At 39.2% G+C, this 24,198-nt stretch overlaps 5 protein-coding genes across 5 annotated transcripts; all 5 read right to left on the reverse strand.

The window, feature by feature from the left end:
• LOC122650999 (protein trichome birefringence-like 42) lies at positions 1-1,813 on the reverse strand. Its single transcript, XM_043844346.1, has 5 exons — positions 1,542-1,813; positions 1,274-1,445; positions 1,004-1,179; positions 744-902; positions 1-316 (listed from the first exon to the last, which is right to left on the reverse strand). Exons 1-5 carry the CDS (start codon positions 1,811-1,813, stop codon positions 1-3), a joined length of 1,095 nt encoding a protein of 364 aa, XP_043700281.1.
• Positions 1,814-4,090: 2,277 nt separating this feature from the next.
• LOC122651000 (protein trichome birefringence-like 41) lies at positions 4,091-6,568 on the reverse strand. The gene is made up of 5 exons (XM_043844347.1): positions 6,282-6,568; positions 5,715-5,886; positions 5,426-5,601; positions 5,166-5,324; positions 4,091-4,406 (listed from the first exon to the last, which is right to left on the reverse strand). The coding sequence occupies exons 1-5, from the start codon at positions 6,566-6,568 to the stop codon at positions 4,106-4,108; spliced, it is 1,095 nt and encodes a 364-aa protein (XP_043700282.1). The 3' UTR covers positions 4,091-4,105.
• Positions 6,569-9,280: 2,712 nt separating this feature from the next.
• Positions 9,281-10,877, reverse strand: LOC122651001 (protein trichome birefringence-like 42). Its single transcript, XM_043844348.1, has 5 exons — positions 10,606-10,877; positions 10,340-10,511; positions 10,070-10,245; positions 9,810-9,968; positions 9,281-9,596 (listed from the first exon to the last, which is right to left on the reverse strand). Exons 1-5 carry the CDS (start codon positions 10,875-10,877, stop codon positions 9,281-9,283), a joined length of 1,095 nt encoding a protein of 364 aa, XP_043700283.1.
• Positions 10,878-14,317: 3,440 nt separating this feature from the next.
• Positions 14,318-17,464, reverse strand: LOC122651002 (protein trichome birefringence-like 42). The gene is made up of 6 exons (XM_043844349.1): positions 17,382-17,464; positions 16,419-16,718; positions 16,046-16,235; positions 15,746-15,921; positions 14,737-14,895; positions 14,318-14,612 (listed from the first exon to the last, which is right to left on the reverse strand). Exons 1-6 carry the CDS (start codon positions 17,462-17,464, stop codon positions 14,318-14,320), a joined length of 1,203 nt encoding a protein of 400 aa, XP_043700284.1.
• A 2,711-nt stretch (positions 17,465-20,175) lies between these two features.
• On the reverse strand, positions 20,176-21,854 carry LOC122650340 (protein trichome birefringence-like 38). The gene is made up of 5 exons (XM_043843741.1): positions 21,523-21,854; positions 21,253-21,424; positions 20,910-21,085; positions 20,631-20,789; positions 20,176-20,546 (listed from the first exon to the last, which is right to left on the reverse strand). The coding sequence occupies exons 1-5, from the start codon at positions 21,789-21,791 to the stop codon at positions 20,246-20,248; spliced, it is 1,077 nt and encodes a 358-aa protein (XP_043699676.1). The 5' UTR covers positions 21,792-21,854; the 3' UTR covers positions 20,176-20,245.
• Between the last annotated feature and the right edge of the window lie 2,344 nt (positions 21,855-24,198).

The raw sequence follows: 24,198 nt of genomic DNA on the forward strand, positions 1-24,198 counted from the left end.
TTATGTTTCTTTACCATCGCTAGGTGTTAAGGATGATATAGAAGCATAGAGTAGATAGTTCCAAGTATCAGGAACACCAGAAAGACACCAATGGCTACAATCCCAACCCCCACCACCAGCGTAAACAGATGGGTGACCATCTTTCCTCAACTGCGATAAAGTCGTCACATCAAGAAAATCAACCGTCGTTGACATCTTACTCAACAAATCCTTCACCAAAGCTACACCAGAAAGTGAACCACCTGGGTATGTCGACCCACTTACAGGCTCTGTCTGCCCTTTACAGTTCTTCTTCGTTTCGTTCCATTCTGAACCTCTGAATCATTTATTAACAAGTGAAAAATAAGTTTGGTTAGTTTCAATTTCTCATACTAATTAATTTCCCTCTTTCGATTTTGTTAGGTACCTGAATGATGGATCATTATCCTCTAAGTTTCCCTGCCCGGCACCTCTCATAGGGGGTGGAAATGATAGACTTAACCACACCCGGGCAGTGTGTTAGGGCAGGTGGTTAACTCGTCATTTCCGCCCCCTATGAGAAGAACCGGACAACTGTACTGGACAGGGAACCTAAGTGGAAAAGAATTCTCTTACTGAAATGTCAAAAGCTCTCAAACTAATGGAACGCGTTCAATCATGTCTTTTAACTTATCTAGCACCCATATACTAGAGTAGGCCCCTTTAAGCACATAACAAATTTTTACCTTCAGTTACTACTGAAAGTACTACTAATTAAGACTTACATGAAATGGGCTGGAGAGATGCCCTGATAGAAGACTCTAATTGTTTTTGAGTCAATAGTGGAATCTACCCATTTGGACCATGTAGTAAATCCTTTCTGAAATGCAACCAAACGATCCATCTCTTTGTATATCTTCCCTCCATCTTCAATGTATTTCCATCTGCAGCAACATAAATAGAAACAACCCTTACCAAAGCTATTTTTGGTATCATTTTCCAATCTAATTCTATTTCTTTTTTAAAATTCAATTAAGTTCCATACGGTTGTAGACTTCCTGTATGAAACCACCAATGCCAAGTATTGAAGATGTAGACATCATTGTTCTTCCATCGATCACCACCTGAAATTGAGTCTAGCTTAAGAACTTGGCCTATATTTTCAGTAACTACATCAACTAAGAACACGTTGTGATCGTAGTTCACCGATACATTATAGTCCTGTAAATTCAAGATACAAGTTTAGATCAGAGATCCCCTGATTAGATCATGAATGACATGCAAGAAATTAATAAGAAAATATTGAAGAACACACCGGAAATGTAAAAGTGTACAAGCCATTTTCTCTTCCTTTGATGTACTTAGCATTTGGAACAGAGTTGTGAAGCATACATGCCAAAGATTGCCACTGGTTGTTGCTAAGTGAGTCCCCCACAAAGAGGATTTTCTTCCCCTTAAACCTATTTAAAAAAGCTTCACCATTGAACCTATATCACAAGATTAGTACAAGATTATGAGATGGAATTTGGATTAGATGAGTTAATAGCAGATTTAATTTATGGGGTTTTTTTTTTCCTAATTACCTTTGCAAATCACAGGTTGTGGGTTTCCATCTGTAGTTGAGATAGAGCTTGTCTGGTCTTCCATTCTTCTGGCAATCAAATCCTTTATCGATAAATGGACAGCTTGATGTGTCATAGAAAGGAGATGAATCATTCACCCAACTACCTTCATAGAGATTACAACCATTAATTGGCTCTAATTTAGCAGAGGAATGGTGAAGATATGAGGAAGAGATCAGAAGTAGAAAAGTAGTAACAAAAAAGGAATTGGTATTATCAAACCCAGAACCCATGTTCCTCACAATTCTCAGATTTTCAGTTTCCAAGAGAGAATAGAGAGGATTGAAGCAATAGAGAGCAGAGAAAAGGGAGAATTTAAAGAAGAAAATTACTAATTTAAGACTTGAAGCTCATGAGGAAAGAAATGATTAATTATGTAAAAGATGTTCAGAGATTTTTTGAATTTATTGGGTATTAAGACAACGAATGAAACGGAAGAAGATATGAATGATATATTTTTTTGGTAAATAGATATGAATGATTTTAAATGTACTTCTCTTAAATGCTTTCCAGTTGCGATGTATTGCGTCAATGGACTGGATCGAGTAACGCTCGCTTGCCGCAAGTGGACAACAAAGTGGCAACTGAGTTGAGTTTGACCCAGATCCTCTACTGCTGAGCTGTCCGGCAGGATTCTACTGTCAAGAGACAATAAAGTGGGAAATGACTGTCTTATCCCTATCTGAGCGTCTTACCCGAGTAGGGGTAAGTCGATCATTTACCGTCTTGCTGTGTCTTGGCAATAGAGTCTTACCGGGCAGCTCGGCAGTAGAGGATCCAAATTGGAGTTGAGGTGATAAACATTTGAAAACCCCCCATTTGAGATTTCCAGAAATATAGAAAGAGGACCATAGTGGCAAGAATTTAATTAGGAGTCCAAAAATATATGAAATTTCTACGCAAATCCGTGCTTGAAAATGGCAAATAATAGCTGGATCTTTATCCTCTCAATTTGTCTGCCCATACTTGACATCAAGTACATCTAACAGAGGGGGCAGAAATTACTATCCTACTCCCTGCCCGAACACACTACCTGAGGTGAGATCCACGTGAGGTCCACCTCCCTCTATTAGATGTACTTGACGTCAAGTATGGACAGACAAATTGAGAGGATAAAAATTCGAAGCGACATTATGACTTGAGCAAGAAAGCGAAGAAAAAGATATTCGGGAAGGAGAGAGAGGGGGGAGGGGACAATTACCCACTTTTAAGAGGATCTATCCCTCAAAATATGATGTTTGGCAGCACTTTGTTAAGGGCTTTATTTGGATTGTTTGGTCCAAGATTAGGTAATAAATCTATGCATGGCTTAGGAAATGTCTGATAAGTTTTGATGCCATAAGTTGCGAGGCTGGTCTTTGCCAACTGATCAGCAACCCCCTTGGGGTTTGGCATAAAACTAAGAGTTGTTAAATAATGAAAAAAATTGTGTAACAGGGGTTGAACAACTCTGAATAAGTCTAAGAGTTGTTCAACCTATTACACAATATTTTTGGCAATAGATCTTTACTTGCATGGTCCCTATACAAGCGTTTGGGCCAATGGGCGAGCACACGGGGGGTAGAAGTGCCCTGTGAGAGGGCATAGGAAACACCACCAAGTAGAGATCTTTTTTCCCTTTTTTTAGTAGTCTTTGATACACCAATGGAATTGCTTCTTGCCAATGATACACATGCCTTGTTGGCTTGCCACGTAATTACTAGGTGGCACTTGAGATTTCATCCCGTTATGGGACAAAATGAAAATTGGAAAAAAAAATAAAATTAGAGTCATCACTTAAATTAGGGTTTAGGATCCATATAAAACAAAATTTCACTCTACGACCGTCCAATGGGGGATTGGTCAAATCATCAGTCTATGTTATGGTCCGGGGATCGAAAGGTGTTCACCCTAGTCCGCCAAGTAAAAACCAGTCATTCTATTATTCAGCCAAAATTAAATATAACACATGCTAATGAGTTTAAGATACATAAAAGAAATTAAATAGTTGTTGGGACTTAGGACCAGATTTTATATTATTAAATCACCTAATTATTACTTCCAAACCACGTAAAGATTTAATTAAATTAAATTAAATTTAATTCATTAAAAAATAAACAAGACCATATTTGGTCATGTTAGATTTTAATCTGAAAACTTATACTATTATATAAAAACACTCGAAGTCCCAAACTTTAGTCAATGTGGAATTTATTCTCGACAACTCCTCATCCGTTGCTGAAATAAGATGACACCATGCATACATGCTCGTATATTAGGCGGGTCTCACCCTAAAATCTTGAATTATTAAAGTTGTGTTTGGTATTCATTATTGAAATGTATTCTAGGTTAATTTTGCATTTTTGGACAATAAAAACAACTATCCATTATATAAAATCAGCATTCATAGATACAAAAGCCAAGGTTGTAGTAGAAGATCATAAAATAGGATATAATTAAAGATGGAAGTATTAATAAAAAAAAAAAAGAAGCTAAGAATCCATATACATATACGATCGTTCTAGAATATATATAGTATTTGTAGTTTATTTTTGGATTAGAGCCGCATATAAGAGTTGGTTCCAAGTATCAGGAACACCTGCAAGACACCAATGAGTGCAATCCATGCCCGAACGAGCTCCATCGGTGTAATATGAAGGGTGACCATCTCTTCTCAATTGTGAGAGCATCGTTATGTCCAGTAAATACACAGGCTTCTTCATCTTCTTTAACACCCTCCTCACCACACCCCGTGGCTCAGAAAACCCTGTTAGATTGTGTGAGTCCTTTAATGCATGAGTTTGCCCTCCACAGTTCTTCACATTTGATCCACCCCATTCACTTCCCCTGATCGATCATGGCCCACACACATCACACAAAGAAACATAAGTAAATAAGATTGTGACTTTATATAACAAAAAAAAAGATGTCCATCAACTGGCCCATATATATCCATATATTTTGTTAGGGATACAGATGCTGTGGCTTGGCTATTTGCTTCTACTTCATGCCTAGGGGTGTCAAACCCTAGCCCAAGTCGACCAAACCGGACTAAACCAATCGAAACCATCCCGCACTGAAGTCTATTGGATCGGTTTTGAATTGGGGTTTTACAACACCGAAACCAAATGGACCAAACCAAGCTTTGAAAACCAGACCAAAACCGTACCCAAACTGATATAACCCAATAAGAAATTGACCAGTTCAAAATTAAAAAAGAACATGTTTTTTTTCCCTTCTATTCTTATGAATATATTTACATGCTAAACCGAACCCAAACCAATACTGAACCAATAGCAAAAATGATAAGAGAAATCAAAATTGAACTAAAACCGGCACACCCATATTGGATTGGTTTTGGACTCACCCATTCTCAACATTGAATCTGGTCCAAACTGGGATCCTGATCCTCTACGGCCGGGCAGGCCAGCATGTGGCCTCACACAGGCAGGGGCAAAATAACCACCCCTCCCATTGCCGAGCATCCTGCCCAGGTGGGGTCCACACCCTGCCTGTGTGAGGCTGCATGCCAGCCGCTCAGCTGCTCGGTCATAGAGGATCCAAATTGCCCAAACCACACTAATTGACACCCACCTCTATTCATACCTGTAGTGTGAAGGAGAAATTCCTTGGAAGAAGACTTTAGTCTTGGAAGGATCTATATTGGACTCTACCCACCGGGCCCAAGTTTTCAGGCCCATCTTAAAAGCCTCTAAACGATTCATATCTCTTAATATTCGGTTTCCTGTATCAAGGTACTTCCATCTGCAATAGCAATACATCAAATCATCATCATCAGTTAACTCCTTTGATTCAAAACCCAAAAAAAAAAAAAAAAAACAAAAAAATGTTAACCATGATCTTACTGTTGCAGAGCACCCTTATAACCCCACCAATGCCAGGTGTTGAAGATCAGAGTATCAAAGCCTTTCCACGCATCACCACCCTTGATGGAGTTGACTTTTAGAACTCGCCCGGCTTTTTCATGTACAAGGTCCACCAGAAACGCATTACGGGAGAGCATAATTGAAATTCCATAATGCTACAGGTGGAAGGGAAAAAACATAAAATTGTGGAATTAGAACCAGGGCCAACAATCTGACGGTCCAGATGGTTAAAAAATGAACCGGGTTCTATGGTATATATTAGACCCACCGGAATAGTGAAGGTAGAGAGGGATCCATTTCGGACCAATGAGTACGGGGAGTGTGGAACCTTAGCATGAAGCATGCATGTAAGTGATTGCCACTGGTTGTAACTTAGAGAATCTCCCACAAACATTATTCTTTTGCCTCTGAATCTCCGCAAGAAATCATGACCATTGAATCTGCATCACAAATATCGAGTAGAAAGAATGATGCATGGTTGGTTGAATAAAGAGTTTAGGTAAGTTCATAATGGACCTGGCTCTCCTCCCGTCATGGCAGGACCTGGAGGGTTGCTCGAACCCTGGATTTGGATCCTCTAGGGTGTCCTGCCTGTGCTGCATAGATATAGTGTCATGCCTAAAGACCACCTTACCCCTGCCCGAGCACTTTGTCCGAGTGGAGGTAAGGCGATCTTTGCGTGAGAACCTATGTGCAAGACGGGCAGCTGCACCATTGAGGATCTGGATCCTCGAACCCCCCCCCCCCCACCCAACCCCCACAAAAAAAAAATTTAAAAAAATAAAAAACAGGGGTTGGTCATTTCACTGGTGGGACCCACCTGTGAATTAATTACCTGGGCAAGCTGCAAGCATGAGGCCTCCATCGGTAATGGAGGTAAAGATGATCAGGTCTACCATTAGACTCGCAGTTGAATTCTTTAGTGATGAAGGGACAGCTTGAATTATCATAGAAAAGATAAGAATGGTTTTGGAAAACCCAACTCCCTTTGAAAAGATTACATCTGGGTTCTACTTTGTTAAGATAATAATACTCTCCATTTGCTTGATGGGTGAAAGAGGTTAGAAGGGTTAATATAGCAAAAATGGCATTAATAAGTAGATGAAATCTGATGAAACCCATCTGGGTTTTCGATCTAAACTAACCTCAAACCCTGAAAGCAAGCAGTGAATGAAGAGAATACACAGAGAAAGACGAGTGGAGTTAGTAGGTAGATGTTAAATAGAATAGAGAAGAGAAGGGACTGGAGACCTGAGAGAATTGGAGAGTACAGAGTACTGTGTGTAGTGTGGAAGGTGCTCCAGCTGGATCTGTCTGCGTAAGGGTTTGGGTAATTGATGATGAGATGCGTTAATAATATGTTTACGTTTACATACTCGATCATCAATTTAATCTTGAGAGAGATTTCAGCTATTCTTCAGGAAACTGTTGGAGGTTTTCCCTTTAATCTTGGAAAGAGGTTGTTAGCCTCTCTCTCTCAACTTGACGCAGTGGGATTGATTTATAGAAATTTATGTTACCCATTAACTAGAGTCTAAAGCAAAGGATAACTGCTCCGTCTTTTCTCCTTTGTTTTAGGAACAGAGGTCTCACATGACAAAACCGTACATTCATGTTCTTTCTCTCCCTCCTCACTGGCTGCCCTAAGTCCCCAAAAGTCCTCTGCTTCACCATCCATGTATGGTATTTCAATCAGGGATTTAGTTCACGGCATATCAGTCCGAAAATTATCTCCTCCAATTCCATGCCCAGTCCAGTTCCCCCATTGCCTGTAATAAGGAGGGTGGACCCCATTCTGGTAGAGTGTTTGGGTAGGGGTAGGGTGGTGATTGTGCCCCCCTTATTACTGGCATTGGGGAAACTGGCCGGGCAAGGAACTGAAAGGGACAAAGATCCCATATCGGTTGGACCGTTATACCACTCTAAAGATAGATAAATTTTTTTTCCTTCCTTTTTAGCTGTATTATCTTTTTTGTTCGGATATCACCAATGCAGTATCAATCAGGCCCGTGTCGAGTTCTCAAGCCCACACTGCAGTGCACCGCAAGATGCCCGCACAACAGAAGATTTTAATCCTCAAGTATAGATACCGATATATCCAATCCGATGCCACTACATAAAACCAAGATTTCAATTCTCAACTTTGGAAAATTTGGTGAGGTTTTGGTAGGGCTGCTACAAGTCGTGTTAGACCAGACTTTGTAAAACCCCAGCCCAACCTTGGGTTCTCTTAGCTAAGCCCAGGCCTGGCCTGACCCTGATTTAAGGCTTGGAAAATCCAACTCTGACTTGCCCTCAGGGTTGAGCCGATCTGAGCTGGAGAGAAAATTATCTATTTTACATAAAATAACACTACAACAAGAAATGTGTCACGTTTAAATTTATAATATATAATTTATCAATATATATTTTATAGTATAACTTAAAACAAAGCCGGACTCAGCCTGAGGCCACGATCTTGACCTGGTTTGACCCTGACTCAAGGCTAGGGTATCTCAACCCGAGCCTTGTTCGGGCTCAAGTTTGGTTCAGATCGACAGGACCAAACTTGCTCACTAGGTTTTGGTGACCCATGCATGCTTCATGGGATTGGATCCAGTTGGTACTTTTTTCCTATTTTGTTTTCTGTAATTAAATTTGACTTGTAAATCATATAGATTAGGGAAAGGGATCACTGCCTGGGCCTCTGGAATCTGCATGCATGCAAACATCGCCCAAAATGAAATTTTTTCCTTTCAACGTAGAAATGTGGTACTTTTGCGCACTTCTATGTTTAGGCAAGGGAACCAAGTGGGCCATGCAACCAGTTAGGTTCTTTTTCCCTATTAGTTGGATTCGGATCTATTAAATTTCAAAGGCAAACTCACTGTATGATCCAATTTGCAATTTAACTTTTTTTTTGGGGGGTAAGGATTTGCAATTTAACTTGTTATCCTTGATCAATCACATTTAGATTAGAACTTACCCATGGAATGTATGACATGGTATAACATTTAGAGCTTAGTTATAATTAAAACTTTTCGATAGGAAAAGTTGGAATATTTCGTCTTGTAGTCAGAACAAAATGGGTGTTCCAATAAAATAGCACCCGTATTCAGTCCATACCTTGTTGGATAATTGACAGCTAAAGAAGAGATGATTAAGAGTCCTGGATAATCGCTCACACGGTATGCAAGATTGGTCCCACTCAGCCAAATGATCTTGGCTGAACAAGAATCTTTTTTTTCTTCTTTTCTTTACATAAAATGACTTTGCTGTCCTCCAATTTATATAACTATTTTTTTGCAGCTAATTAGTGCATGCACGCTTCTATGCCTTTTGCTTAACGAATCCTTTCTGTTTTTTTGGTGGGGGTGAAGGGAAGTATTCTTTGCCTAAGAGCGTGGCTTATACGTGTCCTCAAGAGCAATAGAAAATACATTGAGGCATCAAGTGGGATGTCATTTATACATTTCATAGGGTGGGACCTTCATCCCCCCCCCCCCCCCTTCTTTGTGTTTGAGTGCAGGACGTACACTCTCGGATAGAGTTCTTTTTACCTCCCTCCCTTCTCCTTCTTCGTGTTTGAGTGCAGGACGTACACTTTGGGATAGAGTTCTTTTTACCTCCCCCCCTCTTTGTGTTTGAGTGCAAGACGTACACTCTAGGATAGAGTTCTTTTTACCTTATATTTTTATGCTCACACTCTTGGTATTTATACGGAGAAAATGGTGAGTTTTAAGTAAGGCTCTATATATTGAAGATAGAAGAGATTTGTCAATATTGGCAATCGGTTCCAAGTGCACAATACACATTATATTTATTCCTCTAAAGAAAATTTAAATCACTAATATTTTATGTTTCTTTACCATCGCTAGCTGTTAAGGATAATATAGAAGCATAGAGTAGATAGTTCCAAGTGTCAGGAACACCAGAAAGACACCAATGGCTGCAATCCAAACCCCCACCACCAGCGTAAACAGATGGGTGACCATCCTTCCTCAACTGCGATAAAGTGGTCACATCAAGCAAATCAACCGTCGTTGACATCTTACTCAACAAATCCTTCACCAAAGCTACACCAGAAAGTGAACCACATGGGTATGTCGACCCACTTACAGGCTCTGTCTGACCTTTACAGTTCTTATTCGTTTCGTTCCATTCTGAACCTCTGAATCATTTATTAACAAGTGAAAAATAAGTTTGGTTAGTTTGAATTGGTTTTATTCCATTTGAAGCTAATGGAATGCGTTAAATTAAGTCTTTTAACCTATATCATATTTAGGCTGATCCAATCTAACGCTCATACACTAGAGTGGACCTGATTAAACACATAACAAATTTTTACCATCACTTACTGAGAGTACTACTAATTAAGACTTACATGAAATGGGTTGGAGAGATGCCTTGATAGAAGACGCTAATTGTTTTTGAGTTGGTATTGGCATCTACCCATTTAGACCATGTAGTGAATCCTTTCTGAAATGCAACCAAACGATCCATATCTGTATATATCTTCCCTCCATCTTCAATGTATTTCCATCTGCAGCAATATAAATAGAAACAACCCTTACCAAAGCTATTTTTGTTATCATTTTCCAGTCTAATTCTATTTCTTTTTTAAAATTCAATTAAGTTCCATACGGTTGTAGACTTCCTGTGTGAAACCACCAATGCCAAGTATTGAAGATGTAGACATCATTGTTCTTCCATCGATCACCGCCTGAAATTGAATCCAGCTTAAGAACTTGGCCGATATTTTCAGTAACTACATCAACTAAGAACACGTTGTGATCGTAGTTCACCGATACATTATAGTCCTGTAAATTCAAGATACAAGTTTAGATCAGAGATCCCCTGATTAGATCATGAATGAAATGCAAGAAATTAATAAGAAAATATTGAAGAACACACCGGAAATGTAAAAGTGTATAAACCATTTTCTGTTCCTTTGATGTACTTTGCATTTGGAACAGAGTTGTGAAGCATACATGTCAAAGATTGCCACTGGTTGTTGCTAAGTGAGTCCCCCACAAAGAGGATTTTCTTCCCCTTAAACCTATTTAAAAAATCTTCACCATTGAACCTATATCACAATATTAGTACAAGATTATGAGATGGAATTTGGATTAGATGAGTTAATAGCAGATTTAATTGATGGGTTTTATTTTCCTATTTACCTTGGCAAATCACAGGTTGTGGGTTTCCATCTGTAGTTGAGATAAAGCTTGTCTGGTCTTCCATTCTTCTGGCAATCAAATCCTGTATCGATAAATGGACAGCTTGATGTGTCATAGAAAGGAGATGAATCATTCACCCAACTACCTTCATAGAGATTACAACCATTAATTGGCTCTAATTTAGCAGAGGAATGGTGAAGATATGAGGAAGAGATCAGAAGTAGAAAAGTAGTAACAAAAAAGGAAATGGTATTATCAAACCCAGAACCCATGTTCCTCACAATTCTCGGATTTTGAGTTCCCAAGAGAGAATAGAGAAGATTGAAGCATGAATTTGGCAAAGAAGCTGAGAAAAGGAAGAATTTAAAGAAAAAGAATTACTAATTTAAGACTTGTAGCTCACAAGGAAAGAAATGATTAATTATGTTAAAGATTTACAGAGATTTTTTGAATTTATTGGGTATTAAGATACGGGTATGTGAGAAATGTTTCAGACAATGAATGAAACGGAAGAAGATATGAATGATATATTTTTTTGGTAAATAGATATGAATGATTTTATATGTACTTCTCTTAAATGCTTTTCAGTTTCGACGTATTGCGTCAATGGACTGGAATAATGCTCGGTTGCCGCAAGTGGACAACCAAGAGGCAACTGAGTTGAGTTTGACCCTGATCCTCTACTGCCGAATTGCCCGGTAGGATTCTACTGCCAAGACACAGTAAGACAGGGAATGACCGTCTTATCTCTGTCCAAGCATCTTACCTATATAGGGGATAAAGTGGTCATTTACTGTTTTACTGTGTTTTATTTGAGTTGTTTGATCCAAGATTAGATAATAAATCTACACAGGGCTTGTCTGATAAGTTTTGATACCATAAGCTACGAGGTGCTGGTCTTTGCCAACTCACCAACCCCCTTGGGATTTGACATAAATCTAAGAGTTGTTCAATAAAAAAAAAAAATTGTGTAATAGGTTGAACAACTCTGAATAAGTCTAATAGATGTTCAACCTATTACACAAATTTTTTGGCAATAGATCTCTATTTGATCGCATGGTCTCTACACAAGTGTTTGGACCAATGAGTGAGCACGTCTAGGCCTAGGCATCTATCTAGGGGGTAGAAGCGTCATCTCACAGTGCCCTATGAGAGGGTATAAGAAACAACACCAAGTAATTCCCCTTTTTTATTATTTACTTTTAGGGCAAAAGTTTCATCCACACTTTCACGGTTCACCCTCTCAAAATAGAGGTCATGTCTTAATTTGGATAGACTAATGCAGTAGTCTTTGATACACCAATGGAATTGCTCCTTACCAGTGATACACATGCCTTGTTAGCTTGCCACGGTATTACTAGGTGGCACTTGAGATTTCATCCCAAAATGAGAATTGGACAAAAAAAATAAAAATTTATAGTCATCGCTTAAATTAGGGTCTAAGATCCATATAAAACAAAATTTGACTTCACGACTGTCCAATGAGGGATATTGATCAAATCATCAGTCTATGTTATGGTCCAAGGATCGAAAAGTCTTATTCACTCTAGTCCGCCAAGTAAAAAACAATCGTTCTATCATTCAGCCAAAATTAAATATAACACATGCTAATGTGTTTAAGATTTATAAAAGAATTTAAAAAACAGAAAATAGAAGATAAGGTTAGAAATCATACACTCGAAGAGTTTGGCTACAAAATAAAGGTTAGTATATATAATGTAAAAAATTAATATATAATTCAACAAAAATAAATATGCAAACCTAAAAATATATGTGAACAATAAACCTACGGGCATGGATGGATGAATGCATATGACATAAAGGGAAAAAAAAAAAAAAGAGGAAGAAAATCTCAACCCCTAAGATCTAAACATGAGAGAATATGGATGGAAATGCATACATGAAAAGCATCTAGAAAAATAGAAAAATCCAAAAAATCATTTAAAATACCTATAGTAGAAATAAAAGATATACAAAAACATAGATGCACAACAATGCGGTGTACATGTGCAACCTCTACCTAGATAGGTACATAGGACCACACACACCATTCACATGCAGTGACCAAAGAAGGAGGTGAAAAAACTTAAACGTAGGAGACGAATTAATACAAATAGAAAGGGAAGCTAGCTAGATGCTTACCTAGTTGAAGGTCCTTACACACCATTCACATGCAGTGACCAAAGAAGGAGGTGAAAAAACTTAAACGTAGGAGACGAATTAATACAAATAGAAAGGGAAGCTAGCTAGATGCTTACCTAGTTGAAGATCCTTAAAGAAGCGTTGGAAACCACTCTCAACTCAGGAGAGAAGTCAAATTTGGATTCGAATCACCCCACACATCGGGATTTTCACACTTTCTCTTTCTTGCTCACCTTTGGTGTTAAATCTTAGAGCAATTCTCAAAGGAGCCAAGCTGGTTCTTCTCAAGGTGAGAGACAATGTATATATAGATTTCGGGAGGAGCACACACTTCGATCTATACACATTTTAGGGTTACAAGACCACCACCCTTCATAAGGAATTTTCCCAAGTTGTTATGCATCAAGAGTGCAAAATATGTCAATATACTTGGACAAACATGAATTGCCAAGTAATTCATGTCCTAGGAGGTTTCTTTGGGGTTCAAGGAATGACCATATACAGGTTCCTTGCTTCCAAATTGAGCTCCATGCATAATAGACATCAAAGTCCCATAAATATGGATATCACAAAATTCTGTGAATCTGTAGAATTAATTTGAACATCGAAGAGGTTCAATTCAACAATTTAAAGAACTGTCGAAGAATAACCTTTGGTATCGAGTCGGGCCTCAAATGTCAACCATAGTTTGGTACATGTCGACATGTGGTTATGATATATTCGACATTTTGATGGTTTTGTTTGACGTTTAAAGGGGCGGGGATTGCATTGGACTCCTCTGTAACACAACACAGTGTATAATGCACCATTTGACGGCCCTGTGTGCTCGGGCACGCAATCCAACACACAGGCTGAACCCAGTGGGTCCCTCGTTAGACATGAATGTCATGTCAATCGATAGTCAATATTTGGCAACACAAGCCCTTTCAATGTTGACCTACCTAGAAACGTCGAATGTTCAGATGCCTATGTCTTAGGCTCCACTTGTCTGAATCGAATGATTCAAAAACCATTTTTTAAACATATTTCACACTCTGATTTTGATTGGTATGAAAATTGGGGACAATATTTGTCAGTAATGACTATCTTTAATATAGATTTCACTCGTAGAAAATTGAAGTTTCTTCCAATGAAGGGGCTTATGAACTTAATTCCAGATTAAATTTGGGTATGAAAAAATAACTTATTATTCATACATCCGGGCAAAATTTTCAGGATAAAAAAAACCATTTATTTTCTTTATATTTTTCTTTTGAAGGTTATTTTGATCATTTTACATTGACGTTTGTTAACGTGTCAGGAAGTTTGGAAAATCTTCTGAATCCATAGATACAACAAGATCCCCACATCTCGAAGGATGCGCTTATCGTCAGAATGGCTTTCAAGGATGACAAAATGAGATGCATACAAAATGCTCCTCTTTGATTGAAATGTGAAGCAATTGAAAGGGGAAAAAAAGTGAATCCTTTAAACCCTTAAATCATCGGGGTGAATAGTCTTACTAGCGGTTTGCTCAAGAACGCCAAAACACCAAAATTAAACACATTATATTTATTCCATCAAAGAAAATTCAATTTAGGACGAAAGACGCATACAATAGATGGTTCCAGGTATCAGGAACACCAGGAAGACACCAATGGCTGCAATCCAAACTCTTCGGATCACCACTGTAAACAGATTGGTGTCCATCTTTCCTCAACTGCGATAAGGTCGTCACATCAAGAAACTCAACCGGCGTTGACATCTTACTCAACAAATTCTTCACCACATCTACACCAGGAATTGACCCACCTGGGTATTTCGACCCACTTACAGGCTCTGTTTGCCCCTTGCAGATCTCTTTCCTTTCATTCCACTCCGCACCTCTGAAATTATTAATTAGGAAATGAGATTTAATTGGTTTTAGTTTCAATTTGAATTATTAATTTCCTGGTTTGATTATTAATCAGTTATTAATATTGGGGGAGAATATTAATTACTGAGGCTTACATGTAATGAGTTGGAGAGATGCCCTGATAAAAGACTTTGGTTGTGTTTGGATTGATGTTGGAGTCTACCCATTTGGACCATGTAGTTAATCCTTTCTGAAATGCAACCAAACGATCCATTTCTTTGTATATCTTGCCTTCGTCTTCAATGTAGTTCCATCTGCAATAGAAACAACCCTTTATAAAATTATGGAGAAATAGATCGACTCTAGCTATATATATTGGCCGGGGAAAAACAAGAAGATGGAGATCGATCTTGGTTTTGTTATTGAAAGGAAAAATTTGATGAATAAGAAGAAATAAAAGAAGATTGTTAAAGGAAGGATATTGTGGATCTTAATTAATATAGAATTGATTGGAAAAACAATTCAGATCGTCTACGGCGCAGCTGCCCGGTAGTGGCCTTTGTGGCGTAGACTGGGCCGCATGCTTAATAACCGCCTTACCCCTACTCAGGCAAGGCGTTTGGGCAGGGGTAAGGCGGTCTTTGCATGCGTTGCTCAGGCCGCTACGGACAGCGCACCGTAGAAGATCTAGATCCTAGGAGAAATCAGACCAAAATTTTGTTCATAAATCATTTGAACTTATTAGAACGTGTTATGAAGGGAAGCACCTCTTGCCATGGTGATAACTGCCAGTGCAGTAGAACCTTGACCTAAGTCTGGTGAGAGGTCGCATGTTTTGAACCCCCCCCTCCTCCCTCAATGGATGTGTACATCCTATTATTCCACTAGACTCCCCCCTCCCCTCAAACAAAAAATTTTTGCCCCAGGGAGAGGGCAATGACCGTCTTATCTCTGCCCGAACACTCTGCCCGGGTGAGGCCCATCCACCTTATTAGAGGCATTGGGGAACTGGATTGGGCAAAGAACTGGAGGAGAAAATTATCCCACCCCTTTGGCGCTCTTCCTTGAGCTGGGACGCCCACCCGTAATGATCTATGATATTTCGATAGGAGATGACGAAAAAAAAATTTATTAATTGGATTAATATGTAAATCAAGTTCATACGGTTGTAGTCTTCCAGTGTGAAACCACCAATGCCAGGTGTTGAAGATTAACACGTCAGCATTCTTCCATGGATCACCTCCAGAGATAGAGTCAAGCTTGAGAACTCGGCCGATTTTTTCAGTAACTAGGTCAACTAGGAACAGATTGCGGTCGTAATTCACGGATACTTCATGGACCTGTAAATTCAAGAAACAAGTTTATTAGCCGAGAAAGTGATTTAACCATTAATATTGATAGAATGAAACAGCGCATGCACAAGGGGTACAACAAGAGTTTATTAATGAAGAAAGAAGAACACACTGGAAAGGTAAACGTGGAGAAGCCTCCATTTTCTGCGCCTTTTTTGTTGTTGTTGTAGTTTGTTGTTGCATGTGGGACTGAGGTGTAAAGCATGCATATCAAAGACTGCCACTGGTTATTGGTTAGTGAGTCTCCCACGAAGAGGATTTTCTTCCCCTTAAACCTCTTTAAAAAATCCTCGCCATTAAACCTACATCACAACGTTTACAAAAATGATGAGATACTTTGATTTAATTGATGGGTTCTTAACTATAGATAAAAGAAAAATAAGAATGGAGTAGTTCTCAATTCAGATCCTCTACGGTACACTGCCCATAGTGATTATAATAGGGGTAAGGCGGACATTGCGCGCGGCGATCCAGTAGTTCTTCACCTTGGTAAATCACAGGCTGTGGGTTTCCATCTGTAGTTGAGATAATGCTTGTCTGGCCTTCCATTCCTCTGGCAATCAAATCCCTTTCCGATAAATGGACAGCTAGATGAGTTGTAGAAAGGAGATGAATCATTCACCCAACTACCTTGGTAGAGATTACATCTACTACTCGGCTCTAATTTAGTAGAGACATGGTGAAGACATGAAGAAGAGATCAGCAGTACAACTAAAGTAACAACTAAAATGAAATTGGTATCAAACCCATAACCCATGTTTCTCACAGCAGCAACCTCAGGTTTTCTGTTTGCAAGAAAATGGAGGATTTTGAAGCATTTGGGAAAGAAGCTGAGAAAGGGGGAATTTAAGGGAGAAACTTGCTACTTTAGCCTATGCAAGGAAAAAAATAAATCATGTAAAAGTTTGAGGCGACAAAGGAAATTAAGAAGCAACTGAGAAGAAGATTAATTTTGACTGATATTCCTCTTGAATTGAAGAAATTGCATCTCCGTGCATGACTATTTTAATTATGGGAGACTCCGCCAGCTGCTTACATTGTTTAAATGCTTTCCAGTTTCCACGTATTGGGGGTCTATCGACTCCTGCAGGGAGTAACGCTTCACCGTTTTTGTTTTTGGTCCAAAGTAATTAACGCTTCAGGTGCTTTACAACACAGATTTTCTACGGCACGCTGCCCTATCTTGCCTGTGCTGCACAGACATAAGATCGCACGCAATGACCTCCTTAACCTCCTCACTCGGACAAGGCGCTCAGGCAGGGGTAAGGTGGTCAATGTGCACCGCCTTGTGTCTACGCAACACTACAAGACGGGCAGCCCACGCTGTAGAATATCTGGATCCGATGCTTTACCGTAAGTGACAACAAAGAGAGGCCATTAAGTTGAGGTAATAAACTGTTGTATTTATATTTGTAAAAAACTTTCAGGAGCTGTGCCTCGGCGTGTACCTGCACCCAGGCACAACCATTTGCAAAATGATGGCTGCACCGGCCCTTGACTCTTTTTGTCTTTCCGGGATTGCGTCGGTCATTTCGCACGCAGCTGTTCCTTGGCACAGCCGCACAAGTACATGCAGAGTCACAACACCAGTTAGCGTTCTTTCTATCAAAATTTTAATTTCAAAAAATTTTGGGGAGAGGCTTTGTGCAAGGTCTTACAACATACATGACAAATCATTATCCGCTGCTGTATTCATCGTGCTGCGCTAGCAGTAGGTGCCATGTGTGTCATGTGGGGTCCGCTGTGCACACATGACACCTGCAACGCCGCACGATGAGTACAGCAGGCATAAGGCTGTCGATGAGGGTGAAGGGGTGCATCGCATAACCTCATCTCTTATCCATCGGTTTTATGCATGGCTGTGCATGCACAAAACATTTTGCCATTTTTTATTAAAACTATTTTCTTTTAAGGTTTTGTTTTAGTTGTTTTCTTGGTTTTTATCCCAGGATCCGACTCCTCTATTTCCAAAGCGGGCAGTACTTCCGTGCGCCCAGCTTTGCCCAGCATACAAGACGGGCGAAAAGTACCGCCTTGGAAGTAGAGAAGTCTCTTCCTTTTACCCCATGCTTTGTTTTGCATAAAGCAAAGATGTAGGATGCTTTGTTTTGCATAAAGCAAAAATGTAGGAATAACTTTTAAATGACATTGCTCATGGGGAAAAGAAAAGTTCACATCATGGATACATGAATAAATTAAAAATCATGGATCAAGAACTCGGCCCAAATCTGTTGAAATCACTGAGATATTTTGGTTTCGCAAGTTTTTCAAGATGAGTTTGAGGTGGATTTTTAAAAATGCATGGTTTCGACCAATTTCAACAATTTCGATCGAAACATGGTTGAAGCGCCTTGAACCAGGCTTATATAATACATCATCTCGACCGAGAAAAGCATTTCTCGACTTGGTTTCAATAGAAACCCCTCTAACCAAGGTTTCCCACGTATGAGAGAAAGTACCAGGTTTTGACCAAAACTCGGTTTCAATTAGGTCGAAACTTGATCGAAACCCGCGTTTTTTATCTTTGATTAAAATCCTCTCCAATTCCCTAAAGAAAGCAGTGCAGTACAATTCTGGACTGAGAGCTCAACATGTGGAAGATGTTCAATCTAATGATGCCGAGCTCAGGAAGAGAAAAAACAAAAAAAACTGGGTGAATTTGGCAGATATGGAAGGAAAATTTGTCACAAGGCCCATTTTTTTTGCCACGTGACACTTGGAAAGACAATTGGCAATGATCCAAATTAATGCTTCTCAAGCATGGTGTAAGGATTCTATATTGGCTGAAGTCGATGTTGATTCCTGACCAATTCCCTTATCAGTCTATCAATACAGACCAAGAGTAAAAAGATAAAAAAAAAACATGAAGGGCAAGAAATCACTAACTGCACTAGTACCAGTTTGGGGGCTAATAGCCTAATACGAACGCACACAGGGGCATCAATATAGATACAATTTTTTTATTCATGGAGGATAGAACGGTATTTTTGTGCACTCTTATGTCTATTTCTGGGTGTAGGAGCCATATGATCAGGTAGAGTTATTTTTTCCAAAATTGAATTTTAAAGAAACATAGGCAAATTCTATGGATTGGACCGATACGGGCCATGGCTTTAGTGCACAGTATCGGATCAGGTATTGATCACCTTCATAAACGATACAGATGGGCCTGTATCGGACAGTTTTGCCCCTTGTTTTGCTAAAAAACCAGTTTTTTAATTGTTTTCCTCTTAATCTATACCGTTTCATTGATACAGTATTAGTATGGTATCGGAATCATTGATTAGCGATATCAATACTGATACCTAAAACCGTTATACAGGCTGATCCTGATTGGTATCAGCCGACTCCGATTACTAAATCCGTGATCTGAAGTCGAATTTCAACAAAAGAATAGCATGGGAAGTAGGAAGTACAGTTAGGGAGAAGATGAGTCCTACTGACAACCTAAAATGCTTCAAGAGTTGTCTGTTGATGAAAGGAGATACGCATGTGTCATCATGTGAGTTGGGGCAGATTGGCTTTTATAGGCCTTTTCGTATGGAATTGACAACTTCTATATATTTGGTGGGGCCCCACTCACATTTACTTGTGGGCCTTTTCAATGGGTTTCGCTAGGCCCATCGTGGATATGTGTCCACCGCAATTTGCTTTGTGGGACACAGTAATGACCTAAGGACAGAATTAGGTGGAATGTTCAATATAAAATTCTTCCTTCTTAATTCAAAGTTCCATGGAGAACGAATCTCTAAAAACCCATCGTTCCTACATACCCAGCTTCAAATAAAATAACAAAAACTCATTCCCAACCATCTACCAATTTGAAATCCCACTTTCAGTGATTTTATGCTCAAGCGAGAGTAGCCAAATGTTAGATATTTAAGAACAATTTGGCTCTCTTCCAACCGTGGCGGGAATTGGAGGATCCAGCCTAGTAAAAAAAAAGAGTGGTTGGATCATTTTCATAAGTGGATCCCTTTGTGAAATGAACAAAACCCTCTTATTTTGACTGAATAACCGTATTCATTTAATAAATACGTTGAAAGTTTCAGAGCTGATGAAACGTGTTGAATCAAACATTTTAATCTATTTCACACAAAACTGACCGAATCTAACGCTCAGATCAAACCCCATTAGGCATATAGTGCTAGATTTGTGCGAAACCCGTCAGAGCAGCCGCAACTAGCCGTCGGAGAAGGAAAATAGGAGAAGCAGACGGAACTACCATTGGAGAAGGAGAACGGAAGACCAACAAAAAACAGAAGAATTTATTCCATCAAAGGATGTTAACAATGGTTATCATTCTATACCATCACTGTTTAAGAACAAAAGATGCATATAAAAGTTGGTTCCAAGTATCAGGAACACCAGCAAGACACCAATGGGTGCAATCCACTCCCTTCGCCCCATTAATCCCATAAATAGATGGATGTCCATCTATCCTCAGCTGCGATAGCGTCATCACATCCTGCAATTCCACATGCTTTGACATCTTACTCAATACTCTCTTCACCACAGCTCCCGCCGGAAGAGGACCTCCTGGGTATCTCGATCCACTTACAGGTTGTGTTTTCCCATTGCAGGTCTGACCGGGCTGGCTCCAGTCCCTTCCACTGATCATGAAATCAAGAAGATTTCATTAGTTTCTCACATTCTTCTTTTAATCTCTGTTTGATTAATGGAGTTTTGGAACTTACTCATAATGGACGGAAGTAATTCCCCTGAAAATGATTTTGGTTGTGGCTGGGTTGATGTTTGAGTCTACCCATTTAGCCCATGTGTTAAGCCCTTTCTCATAAGCAACCATTCGATCCATGTCATTATATCTCTTGCCTTCATCTTCAATATAATCAAACCTGCAACAGAAAAAAAAACGTAGCCATTAAATGGGACTTGAAAGGAGTTAGTTTTTCTACATTGAAGCCTCCTCTGTTTCTGAAACTTATTAAGTAGTGTTCTTGGTAGCTCTAACGTACGGTTGTAAAAATCCTTTGTAGAACCACCAATGCCAAGTGTTGAAGATCACCACATCCACGTTTTTCCATGAATCGCCATTTGTAATGGATTGAAGCTTTAAAACCCGCCCAACTGATTCATTAACAATGTCGACAAAGAGGTTGTTGTGATTGAACATCAAAGACAATCCATAATCCTGCAAGATCTTAGTCACAAAGTAAGAATCTAAGAAGAAATGGAGAACAAATTCATTCCTATTCAAGATTTGCTTTTGTTCATCTCTAGTATTAATCATTATAAGAGAGCCCTAATGTGATGGATGGATGAAACGAAAGGTACAGTAAAGAATGAAGAAGAACACACCGGAAATGTACATGTAGAAAAGGGATCCTCCATTTCCAAGTTATATTTTGCCTGGGGGACTGAGGAGTGAAGCAAGCATATCAAAGATTGCCACTGATTGTTGCTCAGTGAGTCTCCCACAAACAAGATCTTCTTTCCTTGAAACCTCCTCAAGAAATCCTCTCCATTAAACCTACATCACAACATTAGTAAAATGAAATGGAATTAGGGTTAGATTTAATTGATGGATCGCTACCCAGAGAACTGAAGAAAAAAAGATAAAGAGATTACCTTGGCAAATCACAGGAACTGGGTTCCCATCTGTAATTGAGATAGCCTTTATCCGTCCGCTTCTGGCAATCGAACATCTTGTCGATGAAAGGACAACTCGCAATGTCATAGAGAGGAGCTGAATCATTTACCCAACTCCCTTGGTAGAGATTACAGCCTAATCTGCTTCTGTGTCTAACATGTGATTTCGCAGCAATATGGTGAAGACATGACGAAATCAAAACTAGAACCGTAACAGAAGAGAAATAGTTATGAAATCCGAAACCCATGTCCCTCAGTTTTCAGTCTCTGCAAGAGAAAAAGAAGATTGGAGCATAAAAAGTGATGAAGAAACTAAGCTACGAGAGGGGTCTGGGGTTTAACAAAACAACTTACTGGGAGATAAACCTGTAAAGGACCTAAAAGGAGATAAGTAGAGATAAGTAATTGAAGAGAGAGAGAAAAGAGGAAAGAAGTAATTGGAAAGTTTTATTTTTGGTAAAAGGAAGAAATTGGAGAGAGAGAGAGAGAGGAAAGAACTAATAGAGATGACACAAATGATAATAGGAACGAACCCAACTCAAATTGAGAAGTTTACAGCAGAGGGATTGAATGTAGTGAAATGCTTCTCAGTTGAGATCACATGTATTTTATGGACTGAAGAACCAAAGTGGGAAAAAGGTTTCAACATTTTTTTAGGTAAATAAAGGTTTAAACTTTTTAGTTTTAAGTGGTCAAAAAGAGAGGAAGAGACCGACAGAACGTAGTGCCTTTGCCGGTCTTATTTCTAAACAAGACAAAATCTTGCATTAATTCATGCTTGATAACGGGAGTAACTGAAGTAATTGAGGGGATTAATACGATAAAAATAAACGTAATTGAGAGGGAGAGATATCTAGGACATGGTTTAAGGGGTTAGATCTGTTCCCATCCGTTCCCATGTGGGTAGCTGATTCGGATTCGTTTAAGGTATCGGTAGTTTTCATCAAAGAAAAAAAAAGGTTGAGGTATTGGTATTGGATTGTCTTTATCCGGCAATTTGTATCGATATTGTTAGTCATCGATCTTGATACTTGACTGATCATGTATAGGTGGAACATAACGTATTAGGGATAAAACTATTAAAAACCCTCTTTTTAAGAAAATCAGGGGCAAAACTGTCCGACCTTGATCGATCCGTGTCAATCCATATCAATATTGTATCAATTTCTAGGATAACCAATCCAATACCATACACTAAATCCATAATCCAGAGGAGGAATGGGTATATTGATGTAGTTTTTTTTTTGACTGAGTTTTCCTTCAATCATTCATGGGCTTCAAAGGTGTGCGATTGGATATATTGGGGAACATGCTAAAACCTATCGGGGTTTGTGAATCCTAGGATGATGTAGTGAACCTTCACCGTGTGGTGAAGAAAAACTTCATTTTTTGAAGGAATATTTTTTTGGGGTAAAGAATGCTGCCTAGTCGTGTGGTTTCAGACACAGAAATACGTGAAAGTACTAAGCTATCCCATGGAAAAGCAGAAATCCTATCTAGGACGATGCTTGCACACACACTCTCATTGGTTAGCACACGTGCAGGCTCTAGAGGCCCAGACAACGATCTCTTTTCCACACATATTACTACTTGAAATATTTGATCCGATGATCTAAGATGTATAGTCCAGACCTTACCTTGTATATCGAACAATAAGATCATCCTTTCAAGGGGAATTGCACGGGGACAATTTGGTGGACCATACAAGAAAGCCTTCATGTGTTACCTCTAGTGTAAGAGTCTTATGGATTTAGGCTTTGTTTACTTTTTCCATGCTTGAATGAGCCATAGCCAAATATGTAAATGAGTGTTGGGGGTACAATATCTTGAATTTCGTCACTTGAATTTGTGAGTTGAATAGCCAAAAATTTATTTCACTATAAATATGTAGTGAAGATGTTTTTTGGCAATACAATATGGGAGGTGCGAGGAAAAATGACAATAACCTATTCTCCATTGTTAGTGAAACAAATCACATCTCTTGAAGGGATGAGTTAATTCGACACGGGGTGTGTTCTTTATTGGGGGTTCAAGACACGGGGAGAGGTGTTTGAGTAGAGGGTTCTTCTATGGTGACAGCTCAGTTGAAGCTGGATTAGTGTCAATTCTCGTCCACTCCATTAAATGTGTAATGAAGGAGGTCCTACACCAACCACTAGTCTGATGGAGAAACATAAGGTCAGTAGTAGTAGTCTCTCTATCTTCATCTTTTCGGAGGAATTATGGGAACGTCAAATACCCAGTGACCCAACTTGACTTGTGTGACGTTGTTACGTGTGAACTTATATCTTGGTTTTTATAATCTCACGAAAACTGTGTTCTACCAATCCGTCACGACTAGAGTTAGTTTGAAATTTTTTTCTCCTCTTCACTTTAAATATATAGACTTCATGTGAATAATACTTTTTTTACAGACAGCCATTGGTGTGGCTTTCAGATTTCTTCATACACCGACGGAAACCTCTCCCATAATATTTATATGTTAGGAGTTAGGGGGTCGGGATGGCCTAGACATTTTAAAACATCAACCCAACCCACTCAAGGCCTGAAAAATTCACCTCTGACTCGCCCTCAGTGTCAGGTCTAGCTGACTCTATTTGACCTATTTATGAGGAGGGGAAAAGATAGGTGCATGGGTTGGGCTGGGTCGGGTAG

The sequence above is a fragment of the Telopea speciosissima genome, chromosome 2, assembly GCF_018873765.1.
Source record: "Telopea speciosissima isolate NSW1024214 ecotype Mountain lineage chromosome 2, Tspe_v1, whole genome shotgun sequence".
NCBI classification, from domain to species: Eukaryota; Viridiplantae; Streptophyta; class Magnoliopsida; order Proteales; family Proteaceae; genus Telopea; species Telopea speciosissima.

Coding starts and splice junctions, on each gene's coding strand:
- LOC122651000 (XM_043844347.1), bottom strand. CDS start 6,568: ATGGGTTTCATCAGATTTCATCTACTTATTAATGCCATTTTTGCTATA. Junction 5,602..5,714: donor TCTCTACCTTCACTATTCCG/GTGGGTCTAATA, acceptor TTCCACCTGTAG/CATTATGGAATTTCAATTAT. Junction 5,325..5,425: donor TATAAGGGTGCTCTGCAACA/GTAAGATCATGG, acceptor TTGCTATTGCAG/ATGGAAGTACCTTGATACAG.
- LOC122651002 (XM_043844349.1), bottom strand. CDS start 17,464: ATGACCGACGCAATCCCGGAAAGACAAAAAGAGTCAAGGGCCGGTGCA. Junction 16,236..16,418: donor ACAGCCTGTGATTTACCAAG/GTGAAGAACTAC, acceptor GTTGTGATGTAG/GTTTAATGGCGAGGATTTTT. Junction 15,922..16,045: donor TCTCCACGTTTACCTTTCCA/GTGTGTTCTTCT, acceptor TTGAATTTACAG/GTCCATGAAGTATCCGTGAA.
- LOC122651001 (XM_043844348.1), bottom strand. CDS start 10,877: ATGGGTTCTGGGTTTGATAATACCATTTCCTTTTTTGTTACTACTTTT. Junction 10,246..10,339: donor TATACACTTTTACATTTCCG/GTGTGTTCTTCA, acceptor TTGAATTTACAG/GACTATAATGTATCGGTGAA. Junction 9,597..9,809: donor ATCTCTCCAACCCATTTCAT/GTAAGTCTTAAT, acceptor TAAATGATTCAG/AGGTTCAGAATGGAACGAAA.
- LOC122650340 (XM_043843741.1), bottom strand. CDS start 21,791: ATGGGTTTCGGATTTCATAACTATTTCTCTTCTGTTACGGTTCTAGTT. Junction 21,086..21,252: donor TTTCTACATGTACATTTCCG/GTGTGTTCTTCT, acceptor AAGATCTTGCAG/GATTATGGATTGTCTTTGAT. Junction 20,547..20,630: donor ATTACTTCCGTCCATTATGA/GTAAGTTCCAAA, acceptor TTTCATGATCAG/TGGAAGGGACTGGAGCCAGC.
- LOC122650999 (XM_043844346.1), bottom strand. CDS start 1,813: ATGGGTTCTGGGTTTGATAATACCAATTCCTTTTTTGTTACTACTTTT. Junction 1,446..1,541: donor ACAACCTGTGATTTGCAAAG/GTAATTAGGAAA, acceptor CTTGTGATATAG/GTTCAATGGTGAAGCTTTTT. Junction 1,180..1,273: donor TGTACACTTTTACATTTCCG/GTGTGTTCTTCA, acceptor TTGAATTTACAG/GACTATAATGTATCGGTGAA.